Below are 18,259 nucleotides of genomic sequence, written 5' to 3' on the forward strand. Positions count from 1 at the left end.
TGTACCCATTTGTGCCTAGTCTCCCAGTGGTCAGATACCTCTTGAGCGGTGGGAGACTGAGGTTTCCCTCCTCTTTATCTGGGCTCATCCCACTCAAGAACACGGAGGAGAGGACTGAGTAGGGAGGCTCCATTTAGTGTATTTTTAAAAAAGACAGGCTTTTTTCTCCCATATCAGAGAGCTCTTGTATGGCTGATACCAGACAGATGCCTCTTGTAAGGATGGCTGCAGAAGCCTCAGTTCAGGTGGTGTGTAGGGGTCCTCGGCATCCCAGATGAGGAGGTGATAGCAGAAGCCTCCTGCTCTAAACAACACACTGCAACAGCAGAGCACTGTTACACTAGGACTGTAATATCCCAGTGTTGATTGGATTTATCTTTTTAAATTAAGCTTTGTTTTTGCACAAAGTGATGACATTTGCTGGGAAAGATTCCTGTTCACCCTTGGTTTGTGCAGGAGACTTTTCAAGCCTTGTTTAGTGTCATTGGTAGCAAGTTATAGATTAAGTGCTGCCAGAGGAGATAAGATGAACAGAGGATTCCCAAGCTTTTGAAATAACAAGGCTGACTAGATCTGATGCTGTTCACTCTACTTGCTTCTAGATGGCACTGTGAAATAAGAGAACTTGTATGTACAGTCTGGTGAGGCAAGCTAACTATATAGGCTTAGCAATAAGCTGTTTGGTTTATCCATGGTGGTATTTAATTGCCTAGCCTACATACTACTTTGGGAAGAAAATTTCACTCATTCATCCCAATGTGATATAGGAACACTGATCAGTGTGCTTGAATCACTTTTAGATAAGCATGAATCATGAAGGTATTTATAGAAGGGTCAGTGTTTGCACTAAACAAAACTAATGTGATTTGTGTACAAAGAATTTACAATGATGAGCTATTTACCTTAGCATATAAATGAGGCCACTATATAAATGGCTTATAGCATAGCCAGACCTTCTCTCACCCCAAATACTTATCTCTTACAGTTATATAGATAACATCTCATCCAAAAAAAACCCCAAACCCTTTAACATGTATCAATATGTTAGATTTCTGAAGAGGGAAAGGTTTAATAATTTCTATACACTTTTTTCTCCATTGTCTTTAGGTTTTAAACTCTTTTTTTTTTTTTTTTTTTTTGCTTCCATTGTTCAAGGCAGGAAGTTATGATTTCAGACAATTTTAAAGGCCTAATCTAACAATCTTTCTTGAGCAGAAGATTTCCTTAGGAAGATGGCATGCAAAAGAGCTTGTTCATGGCAGAGGAAAGACCCATCTTCCATTTTTGTAAGCTGCTCTTGTATCCAAGAGTTGTTGTGTTCAGCATATCTTGAAGTACTGAGTAAAATCGGTTGGTTCAGAAACATTCTCATTATGAAGTGTGCCATTATAGTAGAAACTTTAGCCTTTGGATGTTTGAGGATAGAAGGAGCTGGACTAGCTATTGATATGATAGGAGATAATGGTCATATTGTAGTGAAACATATAAAACTAAAACATTTAAAATTGGCTTTTTTTTTCCAGCAGCTCCATGAGACGGTGAAAAGAAAACTTGATAGTGCTGCTTCCCCTCAGAATGGAGATCAACAGAATGGGTATGGGGATATGTTTTCTGTGTCCAAGAAATTACGTCGTGAGGATGGTCTTGGTGGGGTAAGTAGCTCCTCCAATGGCGTATCTCCTTTATCCCCACTACATCAACTTGACAAGAAATCTTCCGGTGGAGATGCCTTACAGCTCAATGGAAAGCATTCAATGGGACTGGACAGCATCAATAAAAAGTGTCTTCCAGATTCTAACCTTCAGCTAAATGGGCGTAGTGATGCTGATGACTCATTTCCTTTGGGTTTGAACAAAGAGCTCAAGCAAGAGCCTGTGGATGACCTTCCTTGTATGATTGCTGGAGCAGGCGGTTCTATATCTCAGAACAACTTGATGCCTGATCTTAATCTTAATGAGCAGGAATGGAAGGAGCTCATTGATGAACTTAATAGATCGGTGCCCGATGAAGACATGAAGGATCTATTTAATGAAGACTTTGAGGAGAAGAAGGATGCAGATTCTTCAAATTCAGCTGCACAAACTCCATTGCCACAAGACATTAACATAAAGACTGAATTTTCCCCAGCAGCCTTTGAGCAGGAACAGCAGATGGGGTCTCCACAAGTCAGATCCACTTCTTCAGGTCCAACATTCATTGGAGCCTCCTCTGTACCTGTTAGTGCTGCTTCTCCAGCAGTTGGGGGATCTCAGACTATGTTCCAGTCTTCCAGTCAGCCAGTGACTGAAAATCCTAACCAGTCTATGATGCAGGCATCAAAGCAGTCTCAAAATGTGCAGAGGCCTCTACCCAATGTATTATTATCTGGACAGGGCACAGGAAATGCCAAAGAAATGTCCTCTGCTCACCAACTTCAACAGATGGCTGCTAAGCAGAAGAGAGACCAGATGTTGCAGAACCAGCAGCAGGCTTCACAAGTACACCAAACCAGTCAGATGTCCAGCTGGCAGCAGTCTGGACCTTCTCATAGTCCACTGGGTGTCCCCTACACAATGGACAATCCCACCAGCCCTTCAGTTTACCAACAGGACTTCAATAACCAGAAACTCATAATTCCTAGTATGGCAAATAAGAGTTCTCCCAGGAATGGAGGCAATTACCATGTGACTATGTTGAGTCATCAGCCAAACAGCCTGAACCAGAACCCTGTAAATAACCAAGGCTCCATGCTAGATTATGGCAACACAAAACCCCTTTCACATTACAAAGCAGAGTGTGAGCAAGGAGTTACGGTATCTGGCCAGAACAAGACACCTATGTTGGCATATCTGCAGCAACGCCAGCAACCGCCACTGCCTCATATGAGTGAAGAACAAAATGGGATGTTCCTGATGAAGCAGAAGTCTGGAAATATTGCCTACAGACCTCTAGTACCACACAGCCAGGTAAATGTTCGGAGCTGTTACCATTGTGAAGTAACAGATCTTGGAGTGCTAGGTGGGTTGGACCAGATCCAATTATTAGTTGCAATTATTTGGAAATACAGTTTACTGAATATCCTAATTTTCCATTCTAAAGCAAGCAAAACCAAGACACTACCAAGGAAAAAACATCTAGAAATAACCAAATTTTTCATTGAGTATAGTGTCTAATAGTTAATACTAATAGCTAGGCTGATAAGATATATTTCCAACTTAATACACCATGTGGGAACCAAATTCCTTAATATAAAAGTCAATATCTGTAAAGATACTTGAAAACTTTGTAAACCTTTATCTAAAATAATTTCTTGTTTGAGAATTATTTTTAAGTTTTAAAGAAACCTTACTTTTCAATCAATGTCTTCTCTTCTCGGGTGACTTGTTTGAAGACCTCAGGTCTGTTTCCTTCTGGGTATTCTTGACTCCTGAGAGTGTTGTGGCTCATATGAGTAGTTGGGGGTGGGGGGGGCATTGGGAGAACAAATGGACTGTTTAAAGTGAAATCCCAAGGTTGGCTATCTTAAATCTCAGCTGTTGGAGAGGTTTGTCCCCCCCGACCCCCGGTGGAAATTAACAGTGGTAACATTTGTCTACCTGAGGCAATATTACTCCTGGGAGAATTCTGTGCCAATGCACAATACAGAATTAGTGTTGTGCGCATAATTTCCTTTTTCCCTTGCAAAGATGGGCTGCAGTGCTGCTGGTTGCCACTCGGGGTTGCTGGACCCAGCAGAGCACCTAGCTCTCAAATAGATGATGATGCTGGGGGGAGGAGGAGCTGGAGGATTCCCAGCAGCTGCAGGAATGCAGCACCATGCAGGAAACATCATACAAGCCTGGGACCCAGCATCCTGCTGTTTCTCCCTCTAACTCCCTGGGGTGAAGGGAGGGTGAGCGTCTCAGCTGGGGGGGTGGCCTGTGGCTGGGCTCTGGGGAAGGAAGGGGGTGCAGATGTCTGGAATGAGGGAGGGGGAAGAACCAGGAACTGGGTTGTGATAGGAGGTTTCTTTAACTCTCTCATCCTGGGGGGAATTTTTGTGCGTCTGTGTTGTTACAGACATGGTTGCTGACAGATATTTTGAAATAAGATACCAAATTACTGAAACTGCCATGATTATATAGGGTTTTGACAAATAAAATACGCAGAATTTTAAAATATTGTGCACAGAATCTTTAATTTTTTGGTGCAGAATTCCCCCACGAGTACAATATGGAGAATAAAAGGTGACCTGCAAAGGGGGAAAAAAAATTGTTCGCTTTTGCTTTATGGTGTACTAATGCTTTTTCCCAAAAGGCTTGTAGTGCTTGTTTTATGTTAAAAATTCATGTCTTGTCTACCCTGTTATTCCTGGAAGACTGCAGAACTAATAGGAAGACTGCAGAACTAATAGGATACAAATACACAAATGGTATCACAAATACAAATCTGTGCAATTGAGGATGACTTGTCAGAATATTTAAAACTGTGGTGTTTAATACCTAGAACACACATGCTTGTTGAACAGTTGAGAGAGAAGATCTTTTAAAAAAAATTTAAAAGCCCGTCCCTCCAACTAAAGGCTGTTGAACTCTTACTCCAGTAATATGGTCCTTCAAGATTACCCCAATGAAAAAAAAGGAAAGACATGATTTGTTGCTTCTAAGGCAGGGGTGGGCAAACTACAGCCTGCGGGCCAGATTCGGCCAGCCGGGTATTTGGATCCAGCCCTCGAATTCCTGCTGTGGAGTGGGGTCTGGGGCTCTGCATGGCTCCCGGAAGCAGCAGCATGTCCCCCCCTCCGGCTCCTATGCTGGGAGCTGCAGGGGCGGTGCCTGCAGATGGGGCAGTGCACAGCAGAGCCACCTGGCTGTGCCTCCGCGTAGGAGCTGGAGGGGGAACGTGCCACTGCTTCCGGGAGCCGCTTGAGGTAAGCACTGCCCTGAGCCGCTGCCTCCTCCCCCGACTCAACCCCTTGCCCCAGCCGTGATTCCCCCTCCCACCCTCCGAACCCCTCGGTCCCAGCCCGGAGCACCCTCCTGCACACCAAACCTCTCATCGCCTGCACCCCCAGCCGGAGGCCTGCACCCCTCCCCAGCCCAGAGCCCCCTCCCACACCCTGAACTCCTCATTTCTGGCCCCATCCCGAAGCCTGCACCGCCAGCCAGAGCCCTCACCCCCTCCCACACTCCAATTTCATGAGCATTCATGGCCCACCATACAATTTCTATACCCAGATCTGGCCATTGTGCCAAAAAGTTTGCACACCCCTGTTCTAAGGTAAAGATCAAGCAGAATTTTTTTGTAAATTAGAGCTACTTTATGCTTCATAAAAAGCAAGAAGGCATCATTCCAATTTTTTTTCTTTGTAAGTCACTTTTAACACGGCACTGATAAAATGGGGGGGAAGTAACACCTCAGCAGCTCTTTTTTCATGTTTGCTGACTCGAGGCTGTACCACACACTAATGTGCATTAAAATAACAAAAGATGTTAATTAAAACAGATCTAGTTAATTTGCTGCAAGTTTGTGTAGACCAGCTCTTATACCGTGCAATATCAATTACTTTTGGTTCACAGTATCTGATTAACTGGGGAGTAGAGGAGCTGGCCCCACACCCCAGTGTCTGACACTTTTTAATATTTTTCCACACAGTTTTTTTTATCAAGATTAAAGCTGGGGTTGGAAGATGTCTGAAGGTAACCATAGGAACTCCAAATAAGACTTTTGATGTGGTTACCTGTAAAACTGTCAAAGCAGACGTAGTATTTGTCTTACTTCTCTGATATTGTTGCTATTTTATAGGTAGCACTTATGTTCATTCAAGTCTCCTACTCCTAAAAGAGCAGAGTTTCACACTGCAGTTTTCAGCTACGTGGAGAAAATACAAGAATATCAAACAGTAAATATTGGATGCTAAACTAAAGACCCAAACTTATCTCTGTACTGTTAGTCTGTGGTTTTTTGTTTTGTTTTTGTTTGTTCGTTTTTTGGCTTTTTGGTCAGCTCTTCTACAGATCGTCTAATGGCACAGGACGTTAAAAATCATGCTTTTGGACTATACATTTTGGTTTAAAAAACAAAACAAAACCTACTCTTGCCCCCCCCCCCCCAATACCACCAACTCCTTATTAACAGATAGTTTATCTGATTAACAATAATTCAGTTGTACAATCAGAAATTGAAAGAAGCAGGATTACTGTAATATTTTTGTTGGTATCTACTAGGTATAATTTCACATTCAGATAGAATGTATCTCAAATTTGCTTTATGCAGTCTTCATTTGAAATGCTGCCACCCAGGTAAATGTAAAAAGTTTGTGTGCTTCACACTAGTTGTGGTATGCTGTGAATAATTAATGTTAAATGAAGCCTAATTGAGGAAGCAAAAGCCTATTGTGGAGAGAGGATTATACTGGAAAGGCTATCTGCAGAATCAGGGGCTTAGTGGAGAATGCAAATACTTACATGAGTAGTGCTATAGAATTCAGTGGAACTAATAACGTATAAATTCTTGCAGAATTGGTATCTTGTATTGCTTAATCACATCCTATAGTTCCTGGTAGTTTACTAAATTAAATTAATCTCTGTGTGTCTATAATAAAATTTCCGAAATAACCTTAATGGGGGTACAATTCAAAATGTTGCTTCATTTCAAAAGAAGGTTCTGGGAGCACAGATGCATGTTGTACTTAATAGTTTACAACATGCTTTTGGAAACAGCACTGAAGTTCTGGAGGAGGATTGACTAAAGATTAATAGTTAGTCCACTACCTGGATACTAGCATGATGTCAGAGTGGTGATTTGTGGATTTTTTTATTCCCCCTCCCACACCTTTCTATTAATACCTGGCAGTGTGCTCCTAGCTGTGTAGAAGCATACATAGGGCCATTCATTTGCATGAGGCATAGGGGAAGTGTTGTAAATAAGAATGACACTGCAGTCTCCCTCCATGAATGTTGTGTAGCTCCAGATCTTCCTCTAATCACTTTATTCATGCATAGCCCTTGATACACATTTCTCCTTGCCCACCTTTTGTTTCTTTTTGTTTCCCAGGCAGTTAATCTGGCATTGTCATGGGTTAAACTGAAGTTTTATAGATTGAGAATTAAAAATATTTTGTTAGATTTGTTTTGCACTCTATTTTTACACTGAATTTTATTAATCGACTGTGTGAAAACACAAAAATGGATATGGCTTGCCAAGTGTATTTTCTTTGGGATATTTTTATGACTTGTGTCCTGTAAGAGAGGAAAGTAATAAAAGTACTTTGCCATTCTCTAGTTATGTAATCATTTGTCATGAGTGATGATTTTGCTGACCTGAATATGTTCATATAGCACTTGTAGATTCAGTAGTACCCATGCCACTCCTATAACTGATGTTATTTATATTCTGCAGGATCAAAACCCTTCTCCCAGTGTTCCTCGTGTTCCTGTTTCTGTCCCAGGCCCTGGTGTCAGTGCTCAGCCTTCCAGTGTTTCCATGGCAGGTAACCATAACAACACGGCCTATCTCAGCAATCAGCAGCAAGCAGTGGTAATGAAGCAACACCAGATGTTACTGGACCAGCAGAAGCAGCAACAAAAGCATTTGCTGATGGAGCAACAGAAGCAGCAGTTCCTAATAGGGCAGAGGCAGCAACAACTCCTAGCTGAACAGGTAAGAACTGCCAGACTGGGTCAGACCAAAGGTCCGTCTAGCCTGCTACCCTGTCTTCTGACAGTGGCCAATGACAGATGTTTTAGAGGGAATGAAAATAACAGGGAAATTATCAAGTTATCTATCCCCTGTTGTCCACTCTCAGCCTCTGGCAGTTGGAGGTGTAGGACACCCAGAGCATGAAATTATATCCCTGATCATCTTGACTAATATTCTCTATGAATTTATCTAATTCTTTTTTGAGCATGGTTATAGTTTATCTTCACAACATCTCCTGGCACGAGGTCCCCAGGTTGACTGTGTGTTATATGAAGTAGTACTTCCTTTTGTTTTAAACCTACTGCCTATTCATTTCTTCGGGTGACCCCTGGTTCTGGTGTTATGTGAAGGGGTAAATAACACTTCCATATTCACTTTCTCCATACCATTCAGAATTTTATAGACCTATATCATATCACCTCTTAGTCATCTCCTTCCCAAGCTGAAAAGTCCCAGTCTTTCATCTCTCCTAATGTGGAAGTAGTTAAGCCAATGGGAGAGCTCTCTCCCATCAGCTTAGAGCAGCTGTAAACTCTCTACTGTAGTCGTGCCCTTATATTGGTTCCTCTACCCGTATTCCCACATTGGCGCAGAGCTTGAAGAATTTTTCTCCCTCACAGGCAGTCTGGCCCCTAAATAAGCATACATAGAATCTTAGAATATCAGGGTTGGAAGGGACCTCAGGAGGTCATCTAGACCAATCTCCTGCTCAAAGCAGGACCGATCTCCCACTAAATCACCCCAGCCAGGGCTTTGTCAAGCCTGACCTTAAAAACTCCTAAGGAAGGAGATTCCACCACCTCCCTAGGTAACCCATTCCAGTGTGCTTCACCACCCTCCTAGTGAAAAAGTTTTTCCTAATATCCAACCTAAACCTCCCCCACTGCAACTTGAGACCATTACTCCTTGTTCTGTCATCTGGTACCACTGAGACCAGTCTAGATCCATCCTCTTTGGAACTTCCTTTCAGGTAGTTGAAAGCAGCTATCAAATCCCCCCTCACTCTTCTCTTCTGCAGACTAAATAATCCCAGTTCCCTCAGCTTCTCCTCATAAGTCACGTACTGCAGCCCCCTAATCACTTTTGTTGCCCTCCGCTGGACTCTTTCCAATTTTTCCACATCCTTCTTGTAGTGTGGGGTCCAAAACTGGACACTGTATTCCAGATGAGTCCTCACCAATGCCGAATAGAGGGGAATGATCATGTCCCTTGATCTGCTGACAATGCTCCTACTTGTACAGCCCAACTACATGCCTTGGCCCTATACCCTTGCGGTATTGCCCTGAAGGCCTTTCCTTCAAATGCTTACCTCTTCGATGTGAGTCTTTTTTTCTTCCTTTCCTGTAGGCCTCTCCTCTGCCTCACTACAGCTCTCTCAGCTTTGGAGCCAGGGGTCGCTTTTTAGTATAGCCTGGCAATTGCAGGATCTGGGACTACAATTTGCATCATTCCCTCCTAGAGACTGTGCTCCCAGAATTCCCTGGACATTCAAGACCAATCCCCAGAAGAAAGGCCAGCGGTGCTTACTTCATTCCTCCCTCCCACCCAACTTCCCCCGAATGCCAACTCTTGGTTCCCTATTTTTGCTGGTGGATTTGTTAGATGACTTGGGTGTGGACTGGGAGCTTTCTCCACCAAATTGAAGAGGCAGGGTTGTTGAATCTTTAATGGAGAGCTTTCCTCCAGCTGAGTTAATGGACTGTTAAAACAATCTTAAATAGTGAATAACATCATTGGTATGGGTTCTCTATCATAGCTAGCGAACTAGTAGGTTTCATGGTCTTTTAGGAAAACGGATTGGCAGAGGCAGGAAAAATCTTTTAAAACAACCTTTCAGTCATCTTGATACATAATAAAAATAAGAAAATTCACTTTTCTGTTTGGCAGGGCCCCTTTAAAATGAGACAAATTGATAGTGGAGGAAGTTGCGTAAAAGTGCATGTTTTTTTTCCCTGTAGTGTTTTCAGAAATGTTACTGAAAATGGCTATTTACTGAATATTAGAGAGGCAAGGTGGGTGAGGTAATATCTTTTATTGGACCAACTTTTGTAGGTGAGACAGAGAGAGAGGCTTTTCCTTTTACACACAGCTCTTCTTCAGGCCTATTTACTGAATAGGCATGTGTTAGGAAAACTGGAATGTCAGTTTTTCAAGCATCTGAGAGCATTTAGATATGCATTGCAGCAACCTCTGATGCATGTTTGTCATCCTGGCTTTCAGGTGGTGCATTTTTTGTTTTTTCTCTGAGTTTATCAGAATTCTGTCAACCGCTGTTTACTAATTTGCCCTCCTGTCCCTTCCTCTTTTTTAAATAAAAATTATTGCACTTGACCCCTGTAAAGAGAGAGTATTCTTCTGGGTTGGCTATATAACATTATTAAAGCCCCTATAGTTATCAGACCTCTGAACAAAGCATAGATAATTTCAAGTGTCTTCAAAGCTAAGTGTTGGGTTGTTATTTTTTTTCCCCCTTACTCTTGTATTGAACCTTCCATAGGAAAAGCGGCACCAACAAGAGCAGCAGCTGCAGCGGCACCTGACCCGACCACCACCTCAATACCAAGATCAGGCACAGAACCCTTACCAGCAGCAGGTTGGACAGTTCACAGGTAAACAAACATGAGATTTGAATTAATAATGGTGAAAAGAATAAACGTAGGGTGTCTTCAAAGTCCCTGGACTTTGAATAAATATACACACACACACTCTCTCTCTCTCTCTCTCTCTCTGACTTCAGTTGCTATTTAACAAAACTGCCTAGCCCACATACATTAATTGAATGTTTTTATGACAACTTAAGTATCCAACTCTTTAATACACCTCTAGGAATAAGTCTGTAATGCTTGGATAAGGGATGGCATGAAAATTCTTAAATGTCTTTACATTTCCCCAAGGGTCCTTGGAGATCTAGTGACTTTCTCCTCCTTCCTCTTTCCACAGAGGCCCCAAATTATAGTTACCTTGCCTCCAATACATGAAGGATACAGCTCTTTCTGAAGCTGAATGGCATCACTCCCTATATTCATCACAAGGCCTCATAAGAACCTTTTTTCCCCCACTAAAGAGCCTGATTTTTTTTTTTTTTTTGTAGTATCCACAGCACTCTTATCCCTGCTGATTTTGAGTGAGGAATATAAGCTCTGATCCTCTGCATTTTAGGGTGATAGTCTGCATTTATTTGTGAGGGTGAGGGGTGGAACTCGCTACATCTGTTAGCGTACTAATGTTGGTAGCAAGAAGGTGTAATTACCAGTCAGGTGGAATAGCATAACTGATGTGAAAACATTGGAAGCCAGTAATCACCCATCTTTTTGTACCAGAAAGAGGCTTCCCCTGCACTGGGGCAAGAAACTAATTGAGTATAAATATGTCTGCAGGTATTGGTCCACTCACTTTCTCTGGAGGTAAAAACTTAAAAAAATAGCGAATTTCCTTCCTCCTTCTGCCCTGCTCTTCATTCACCTCCAATATCTCCATTGAAGGGCATCTTCTTAATGTGGAAATATAAACAAAATACCATTATATTAATAATGCTGACGGATGGTAACATGCAACATCTTAGTCAGTGATATGAAATGTGGCTTCTACGGCCAGGCAATTATTTCCTCAAGATAAGTAACCGAAGTAAGTTGATCAAGGCATAACAGAAGAAATGCTTGTACATCTATAACAGATTGGTATGTAGGATAGGTGGTGAGTATTGTCCCTCAGTCTGAGCATTGCAGTACTTATTTCTCCCCACCACTACCACCAGAAATGCAGTGATAGAACAGTTAGAAATACTGAGCGTGTAACAATTTGCAAGAGTTACAGCATCGTTAAAAACACTATTGGTTCTATCCTATAGGCATGTGAACTATAGTTATTTTAGCACTGTTACATCCAGGCATATGCACCTCCTCTTTGCTTATAAGCATGGCAAAAAACAGACTTTATCCACTTCTGAACTTTTTTTTTTTTTTTGATGGTATATTTCACTGATAACTTGTTTAATGCTTTGAAAGCCTTACCATTCAAACTAGCAAATTTTTTCACTTATCTGGAATTCAAAACATTCACCCCCAGCTTTTCTGGTAAGAGTGGCTGCCTCAGTTTAACAAATTTGAAAGAGGGACTTGGGACTCCTTTGATATCTCACTGCAGAAAATGCATTGGAACTATTTCTAGGAATTATTTTCTGTACACTTTCTTATTTATTCCTCTTGTCTCTTTATATCATTTGGACTCTAACTGGGGGAGAGGGAGCTGTTCTGCATAAATGCTTTTAAGTAGACTTAAAGGAGCCGCCACCTTGGTAGTTTACTGAGCATATTGCTTATTCCTGTGATTCATCATGCTTGTATCAGTCTTGCGTGTTGATGCATAGTGAATGCTTCAGTATGAAAATCCAAAAGATACTCGAACTGAAAATAGATGTATTATCTGGTTTGAAAGTCCTAACATTCAAACTGAAACAGATAAAGCAGATCTATTATCAGTAAAAGAGATGATTTGGCATATACCCTAATGAGTTAAATTATTTGCATCCACTCTAGATGAACAAGTTGGAGAGTCTGCCCTCCTTCTCAGCCCATGGTATATTTGACCCTCTTCTCCCAGTTCAGAGCACTTTCATGGACATGAACTCTGATGTGAAGGACCTAGATCTTTATCTCATTAGCCCTGCAATAGGCACTTTGAGTCAGATTTGTAAAGGTCTTTAGGAGCCTAAAGATGCAAATAGGCTCCTAGTGGGACTTTCAAAAGCGCCTCGATGCATAACTCCAATTGATTTCAATAAGAGTTAGATTCCTAGGTGCTTTTGAAAATCCCACTAGGCACCTGTCTGCATTTTTAGGAGCCTAAACACCTTTAAAAATCTGGCCCTTGTGATCCTGGTTTCTGCCTTCCCCAAAAGAAGTGCCATTCAAATTGCTGATGTTCTGTTATAATCACACCTGTGCATGTTGATCAGTAGCGAGCACTGACTTATGGGTAAGGCTACATTTAGTCAGGGGTATTTTTAGTAACAGGTCACAGGCAGTAAACAAAAATTCATGTCCTGTGACCAGTCCATGACTTCTTCTATATACCCCTGACTTAAACTTTGCCCTTCCCCAGCCGCCTCAGCACCCCCCCTTCCGTTCCCCCTCTCCCTCTACCCCAGCAGCAGAGTTTGGGTGTGGAAAGTGCAGGGGGTTGTGACACGGGATGGGGTGAGGCGGGCTTTGGCTGGTGTTTATGTGGGGAGTTCACCGGAAGTGGTGACATCCCCCTTGCTCAGCTGCTAGGCAGAGGTGTGGCTGCCTCCCCCTGCAGGCACTGTCCCCACAGCTCCCATTGGCCACAGTTCCCGGCCAATGGGAGCTGCGAAGCCAGTGCTTTGGGCAGAGGCAGCATGCAGAGCTGCCTGGTCCTGCCTCTGCCTAGTAGCTGAGTGAGGGGGATGTTACTGCTTCCGGGGAGCCTCCTAGGTAAGTGCTGCTCAGAGCCTGCCTCACCCCGTCCTGTGCCCCAACCCCCTACCTCCTCCCACACCCAAACTCTGCAGCTGCTGAGCGGTGGGCGAGGTGGCCTGAGACTGCCCCACAAGTAGCCAGTGCGACTGATGCAGGGGCTGCCTGAGCTGCCCCTGAGCCAGGTGCACCGGCCGCAGCAGAAGTCACAAAGTCACGAAATCCATGACCAACTCGCAGCCTTACTTATGGGACAGTAGGTGGAAGCTTCTTTACTGACATACCACAAGACTGATCATACAGGGGAAGATGTAATATAGAACTTTCCCATTTATTGTGTGTGTGTGTGTGTGTGTGTGTGTGTGTGTGTGTGTTAAATGCATCAACTACATATATGTGAAAGAACATCTAAAGGTCTAGATAGGCTCTGAATAAACTGACATAAACAGTTACACAGTGATATTTTCTATGTTATTACAGGGTCCTCTCCAGCCATGACTGGGGTAAGTAACTTAGGACAGTCCAACTCCAGCAGTCCACGGATGTTTTCTCAGACCCAGAACATGATTCAGATTGGACCTGGACACAGCTCTGTTCCTCCTCTCCAACCAGGCTCCAGTCAGCAGGATCGAGGTGTGACTCAGTACACTAGTATGCAAAACATTCAGCGAGGGGGGCTGTACAGCATGACATCTGGTATGACCCAAATGATTTCACAGCATGCAAGTCAAAGTGCCAACGGACAGCTACAGATGCAAAGGCAGCCCAGCTTGGGTCAGGGCACTCCTGTTCCTGCTGGGTATGGGCAGAGCACCCTGGGAAACCCAAGCATTTCTCAGCAGCACAATAAGGGGGCACTGAATCCAACCATAGCCAAGCCACAGATGGCAAGAGTGCCAGCAGCTATTGGCGCCCAAAATCCATCTTGGCAACACCAAGGCATGCCTAATATGAATAACCAGACACAAGGAAATGGTGGCTTAGGGTCATTTACTGCCAGCTCCACTTTCCACATGCAGCAAACTCACCTAAAGATGGCCAACCAGCAGTTTGCTCCAGGGATGCCTCAGGTAAGCCTAAGCACCAGCAGATCAATGGCCTCCATGAACTCTGCTGTCTCTGGGCAGCTGTTGTCATCTTTAGGTGCACAGCAGAGGACAAACCCACCTACCCAACAGCAGGTACCCTCGCAACAAGTTTTGCCTAGCATGAGCCAGGCCGTTCCAGATCTGACTGCTTTTGGCCAGAATCCAAATCAGCAACTGCCCAATAGAGCCAGTCTGCACTGTACTCAAGGTTACTCAGTGAGGACAACCAGTCAGGAGCTGCCTTTTGCCTACAGTGGCCAATCAGGCAATAATGGACTGCAGAGCTTGACTGGTGACACAGACCTGATAGACTCTTTGCTGAAAAACAGGACTTCAGAGGAATGGATGAATGACTTGGATGAGTTGTTAGGAAATCATTAAAATGGGGCTTGAGGGTTTTCTACATCTTATTTTATTATTTTTTTTAATTTCATGAAATATAAACTACACTTGGACCAAAAACCTGTGGCATTGAAGAGACTTACAGGCATTAGAGGTAAATGGTTGGGAAATGGACTGGAGCTGCTTCCCAACAGGCTTCGACACACAATGGTGCACCAAGCAGGTCTGCAATGACTATGTGTTTATTTTTGTGGCATCTGTGGTGCACATTTGAACAGGTCAGGCAAATTTGTGTGCATCCCAGTGAGCCCTTCAGAAATCTCACTTGCAGTGTTTTGAAACTTAGGTTTTTAATTATTTAAAAATAAATAAAAACCCACAACAATGGTGCAGAAAGAGAGCAAATAAAACTGCAAGTATTTTGTGTTTAGGGCTTATTCTCCTGCAGCTAATACTTGAGTTGATCATTGTTCCCAGCTTGGCATGCTACTAGCTACAGTATTGCCCTACCAAATGTTTTACTTAATTTTTGCCAGAGGAGAGGATGTGCACCTCAGTACATTTGCAAAACATTTTTTTATTTTGAGTCAGTCCTTTTTTCCCCCACCAGTGAAGTGTGTGCCTGTACTCTCAACAAGCAAGTGGTATTTCACAATAATATTTACAGCAAATTGTTCTGAATGCTGGTGATAGATGAAAGTGTTAAAACCTGGCCAGCTGGCCCAGGATAGTGACTTCTTTAATGGATTGTGGATAGGGTGACCAGATGTCCCGATTTTATAGGGACAGTCCTGATTTTTGGGTCTTTCTTATGTAGGCTCCTATTACCTCCACCCCCGTCCCAATTTTTCACATTTTGCTGTCTGGTCACCCTAATTGTGGACTCCCAAGCTCCAGTTTGCACTCTGTTGTGGAGGGACACAGAGTTCCTGGCTTTTACCTTGCTCAGTTTATAGAGGGACTTTCTTATGGGAGAACTTTTCAAATATATCCAACTGAAACATAAACCAATTTAATTTGCACATGTTTCATCATAACTAGTTTCCAAAGGTAGCTGTGTTTAAATGAGGGCTTTGCCCCATCACAGCTCATCTTGTTTTACTGTTTTTCTGCAGTGTATTTCTAACGTGGACTTGGTGAGATCCGTCTTCTCCAAAACTAAATACAGTAATGCCATAAGCACAAGATTTTGTCACTTTAGGATCAAGTGCATAAAAGCAGCACTGGGCTGAGAAGTGTAAAGTCCTTATTAAAATGTAAATATCTGCAAGTAATAGCACAGGGAGCCTGGAAAAATACTAACCTTGTTTCAGGGTTGCTCCAATGTGAAAATCTCCCACTTTCACAAACTGGGGGGGGAGGTGAGTATTTAGTTAGATAATCTTTCTGTGAACAGGTGGATTGCCTTCTCTAATCTCACTTGAAGCAGAAGCCCACGGAGACCGCTCACCCTCACCCGGATGTGTTAGGGTCAGTCTCACACAGGGTACGAAAAGCAATGAGAGCAGTCAATGTTCTAAAGTCCTTACTTGCTACCAAATATTCCCCTCTCACCAACAAACCACCTTGCCTTAACTTTTAATTTAAAATGGAAATAAAGTTTATTTGTTTTAGCTGTACAAATACCTCTTTCCTTCCAAGCCCCATTTAAAAAAAATAGTGGGCCAACTTTTTTCCATTTTGTAAAGCTCCTTAAAATTTTCCAGCATTATGATTAAAAGGTTTTCCTTCAATACAGACTAGTATCTTCAGGAGCCTTTCTGCACTGCAGAAGCATGGGGGATTTTAAGCTTTTTTTTTAGGGGGGGGGGGGGGGGAAGTGAAGGATAAAAGTGAATTCTAGGAAAGAAAATATTTTACTGTCTCTGGGCAGCTCGTTTATCAGACAACTTGCACTTTTTAAAAAACAAACTGCTTTTAACACTAAGAAGTTTAATTTAACCCTGTCCAAATACACAGGAACCTAGTTTTTTCGTACACATTTACCTAATGTGAGTTAATTATGCCTTGTTAAACAGAGTTTGGATGATATAGAGGCTGTTGATAGCTGTATGTTGACCAGTGGATTTCACCATTGAATAGATAGAGGTTGAAACTCCACTGAAGCAAATTAAATCCCTTGTAGGTTATTTAAAACAAGGTAAGATAGGGAGTTGATCATTGAATGAGAAGTAAGTGCTAGTGACACTGGTATTAGTGACACAGTTTTAAAGATTTTTCTAGGTAAAATAGCTGAGGTTTAAAATTACTAATCCTAACTTCTCTGGTATCAACAATTTGGGGAGGGGGGGGGGGAAGAAACCTTAGTAAGATTGGTTTTAATATTGCATTAAACAAAAAATTGAGCCAAGAAAAATTTAAGTCTTCTGAACCTATTAACCTTTTTTGGTGTGGGGGAGGGGACGGGGAAAGGGGCATTCATTGTACACTTTTTTTTTTTAAATGTGTTAACTTTGCACCAGTGTGCCTTCCTTTCCTGTTGGGGGTGCTTGGGACCTCATTCTTAACAGTGGCATCCTGTAATGTCACTTTTCTTCCTACTTAACAAACACTGAGAAATAACAGGGTGGTAGGAATTAAATCCTATTTCTTCCCTGTTTATTATATGTGGTGAAATCCTCCACATTGTTCAGTGAATTTAACACAAGGAAGTTAGTTCTAAAACAAAATATAATCCATTATTATTCCATAATCTGAGGGACAGAAGCATGTTTAGCATACTTGCTACCAAAAAAGACACCGCGTGTCTACATATAGACTCTCACACAAAAGAAACTACAGAGGTATTGTTCCCTCCATTGTTGTGGAAGCTGATGGATATTGCCCTACATGACTTGAGGGTTTGTTCATGCTGGTGTCCTGATTTGACTGTAGGGCCTTGTCTACAATAGCCACGGTACTGTTTAAACACTTTTCAAACATTGTTGTAGGCAAACTGGTTTATAACATCTTTTGGTCATCATGTGCAAACAGTGTTAAACCTGGGTTTAGAACTGTTTGAACGTGACTGCTATTTTATTTTTAAACACACACATGTTGTTTGTCCCTGACTACACAACACGATGAAACTGTTAAAACATGGTATTGCTGTAACAGTGTTTAAAGACAGTTCAGTGGACATTGAAAATGGGCTCTAGATGTACATAAGTGCATGGATGAAGATGGGCTATGCGTTGTCCTTAAACTCTTCTACATGTAGTTGTTTATATATGCACTTGGGTTTTCCATTTTGATGCAGCTTCAGAGCAATAAGATGTAGTTTGCCTTTACCTAGCCACAGCTGCCCATGGCTTTATTTATAAACTGCGGTTTTGGGTAGTTGGGAAGGGGGTCAGAATTGTCACTGTGCAACATCCGCTGCCTTCCAAAAACCACAACTCAATTGAAAAGGGTGCTCAGACTTTTGTTATACACATTTCCTTTGTGTAAATAAATGTTTACAGTTTTATATTAAAGATTGAATAAGTTAGATCTTCTGACTGTATATTTTTTACTTTTTATAGATTTTAAAACTATAATTCTTTATGTGTGTTTTTGGGGGGTTATGGTAAGTTTTATGCTTGTAAATGGAGAATAATTGAATTTGATGTTAACCTTTGTGTTTTTGTCATTGAAATGTATGAAGAGCCCATTAATCCCCTTATTCTTTTACTACAATTACTGGTGCACACCAAAAAAGAAATCCTTCATTTCTGTTTATTGTTATAAAAATAAATATTTTGCTAGTGTATTAAA

The 18,259-nt window shown here is 42.1% G+C and overlaps 1 protein-coding gene across 2 annotated transcripts in view; it reads left to right on the forward strand.

The window, feature by feature from the left end:
* The window catches only part of MAML1 (mastermind like transcriptional coactivator 1), a 28,009-nt gene extending 9,750 nt beyond the window's left edge, over nucleotides 1-18,259 (forward strand). The window contains exons 2-5 of one of the 2 annotated variants that reach the window (XM_005295837.5): nucleotides 1,527-2,945; nucleotides 7,360-7,620; nucleotides 10,157-10,268; nucleotides 13,575-18,259. In XM_005295837.5, coding sequence (XP_005295894.3) covers nucleotides 1,527-2,945; nucleotides 7,360-7,620; nucleotides 10,157-10,268; nucleotides 13,575-14,563 — 2,781 coding nt within the window. In that variant the 3' untranslated portion in view covers nucleotides 14,564-18,259. Of the gene's footprint in view, nucleotides 1-1,523; nucleotides 2,946-7,359; nucleotides 7,621-10,156; nucleotides 10,269-13,574 lie in introns of both variants that reach the window. The other variant, XM_005295838.5, reaches the window with a different exon arrangement.

Source organism: Chrysemys picta, chromosome 8, assembly GCF_011386835.1.
Source record: "Chrysemys picta bellii isolate R12L10 chromosome 8, ASM1138683v2, whole genome shotgun sequence".
NCBI classification, from domain to species: domain Eukaryota; kingdom Metazoa; phylum Chordata; order Testudines; family Emydidae; genus Chrysemys; species Chrysemys picta.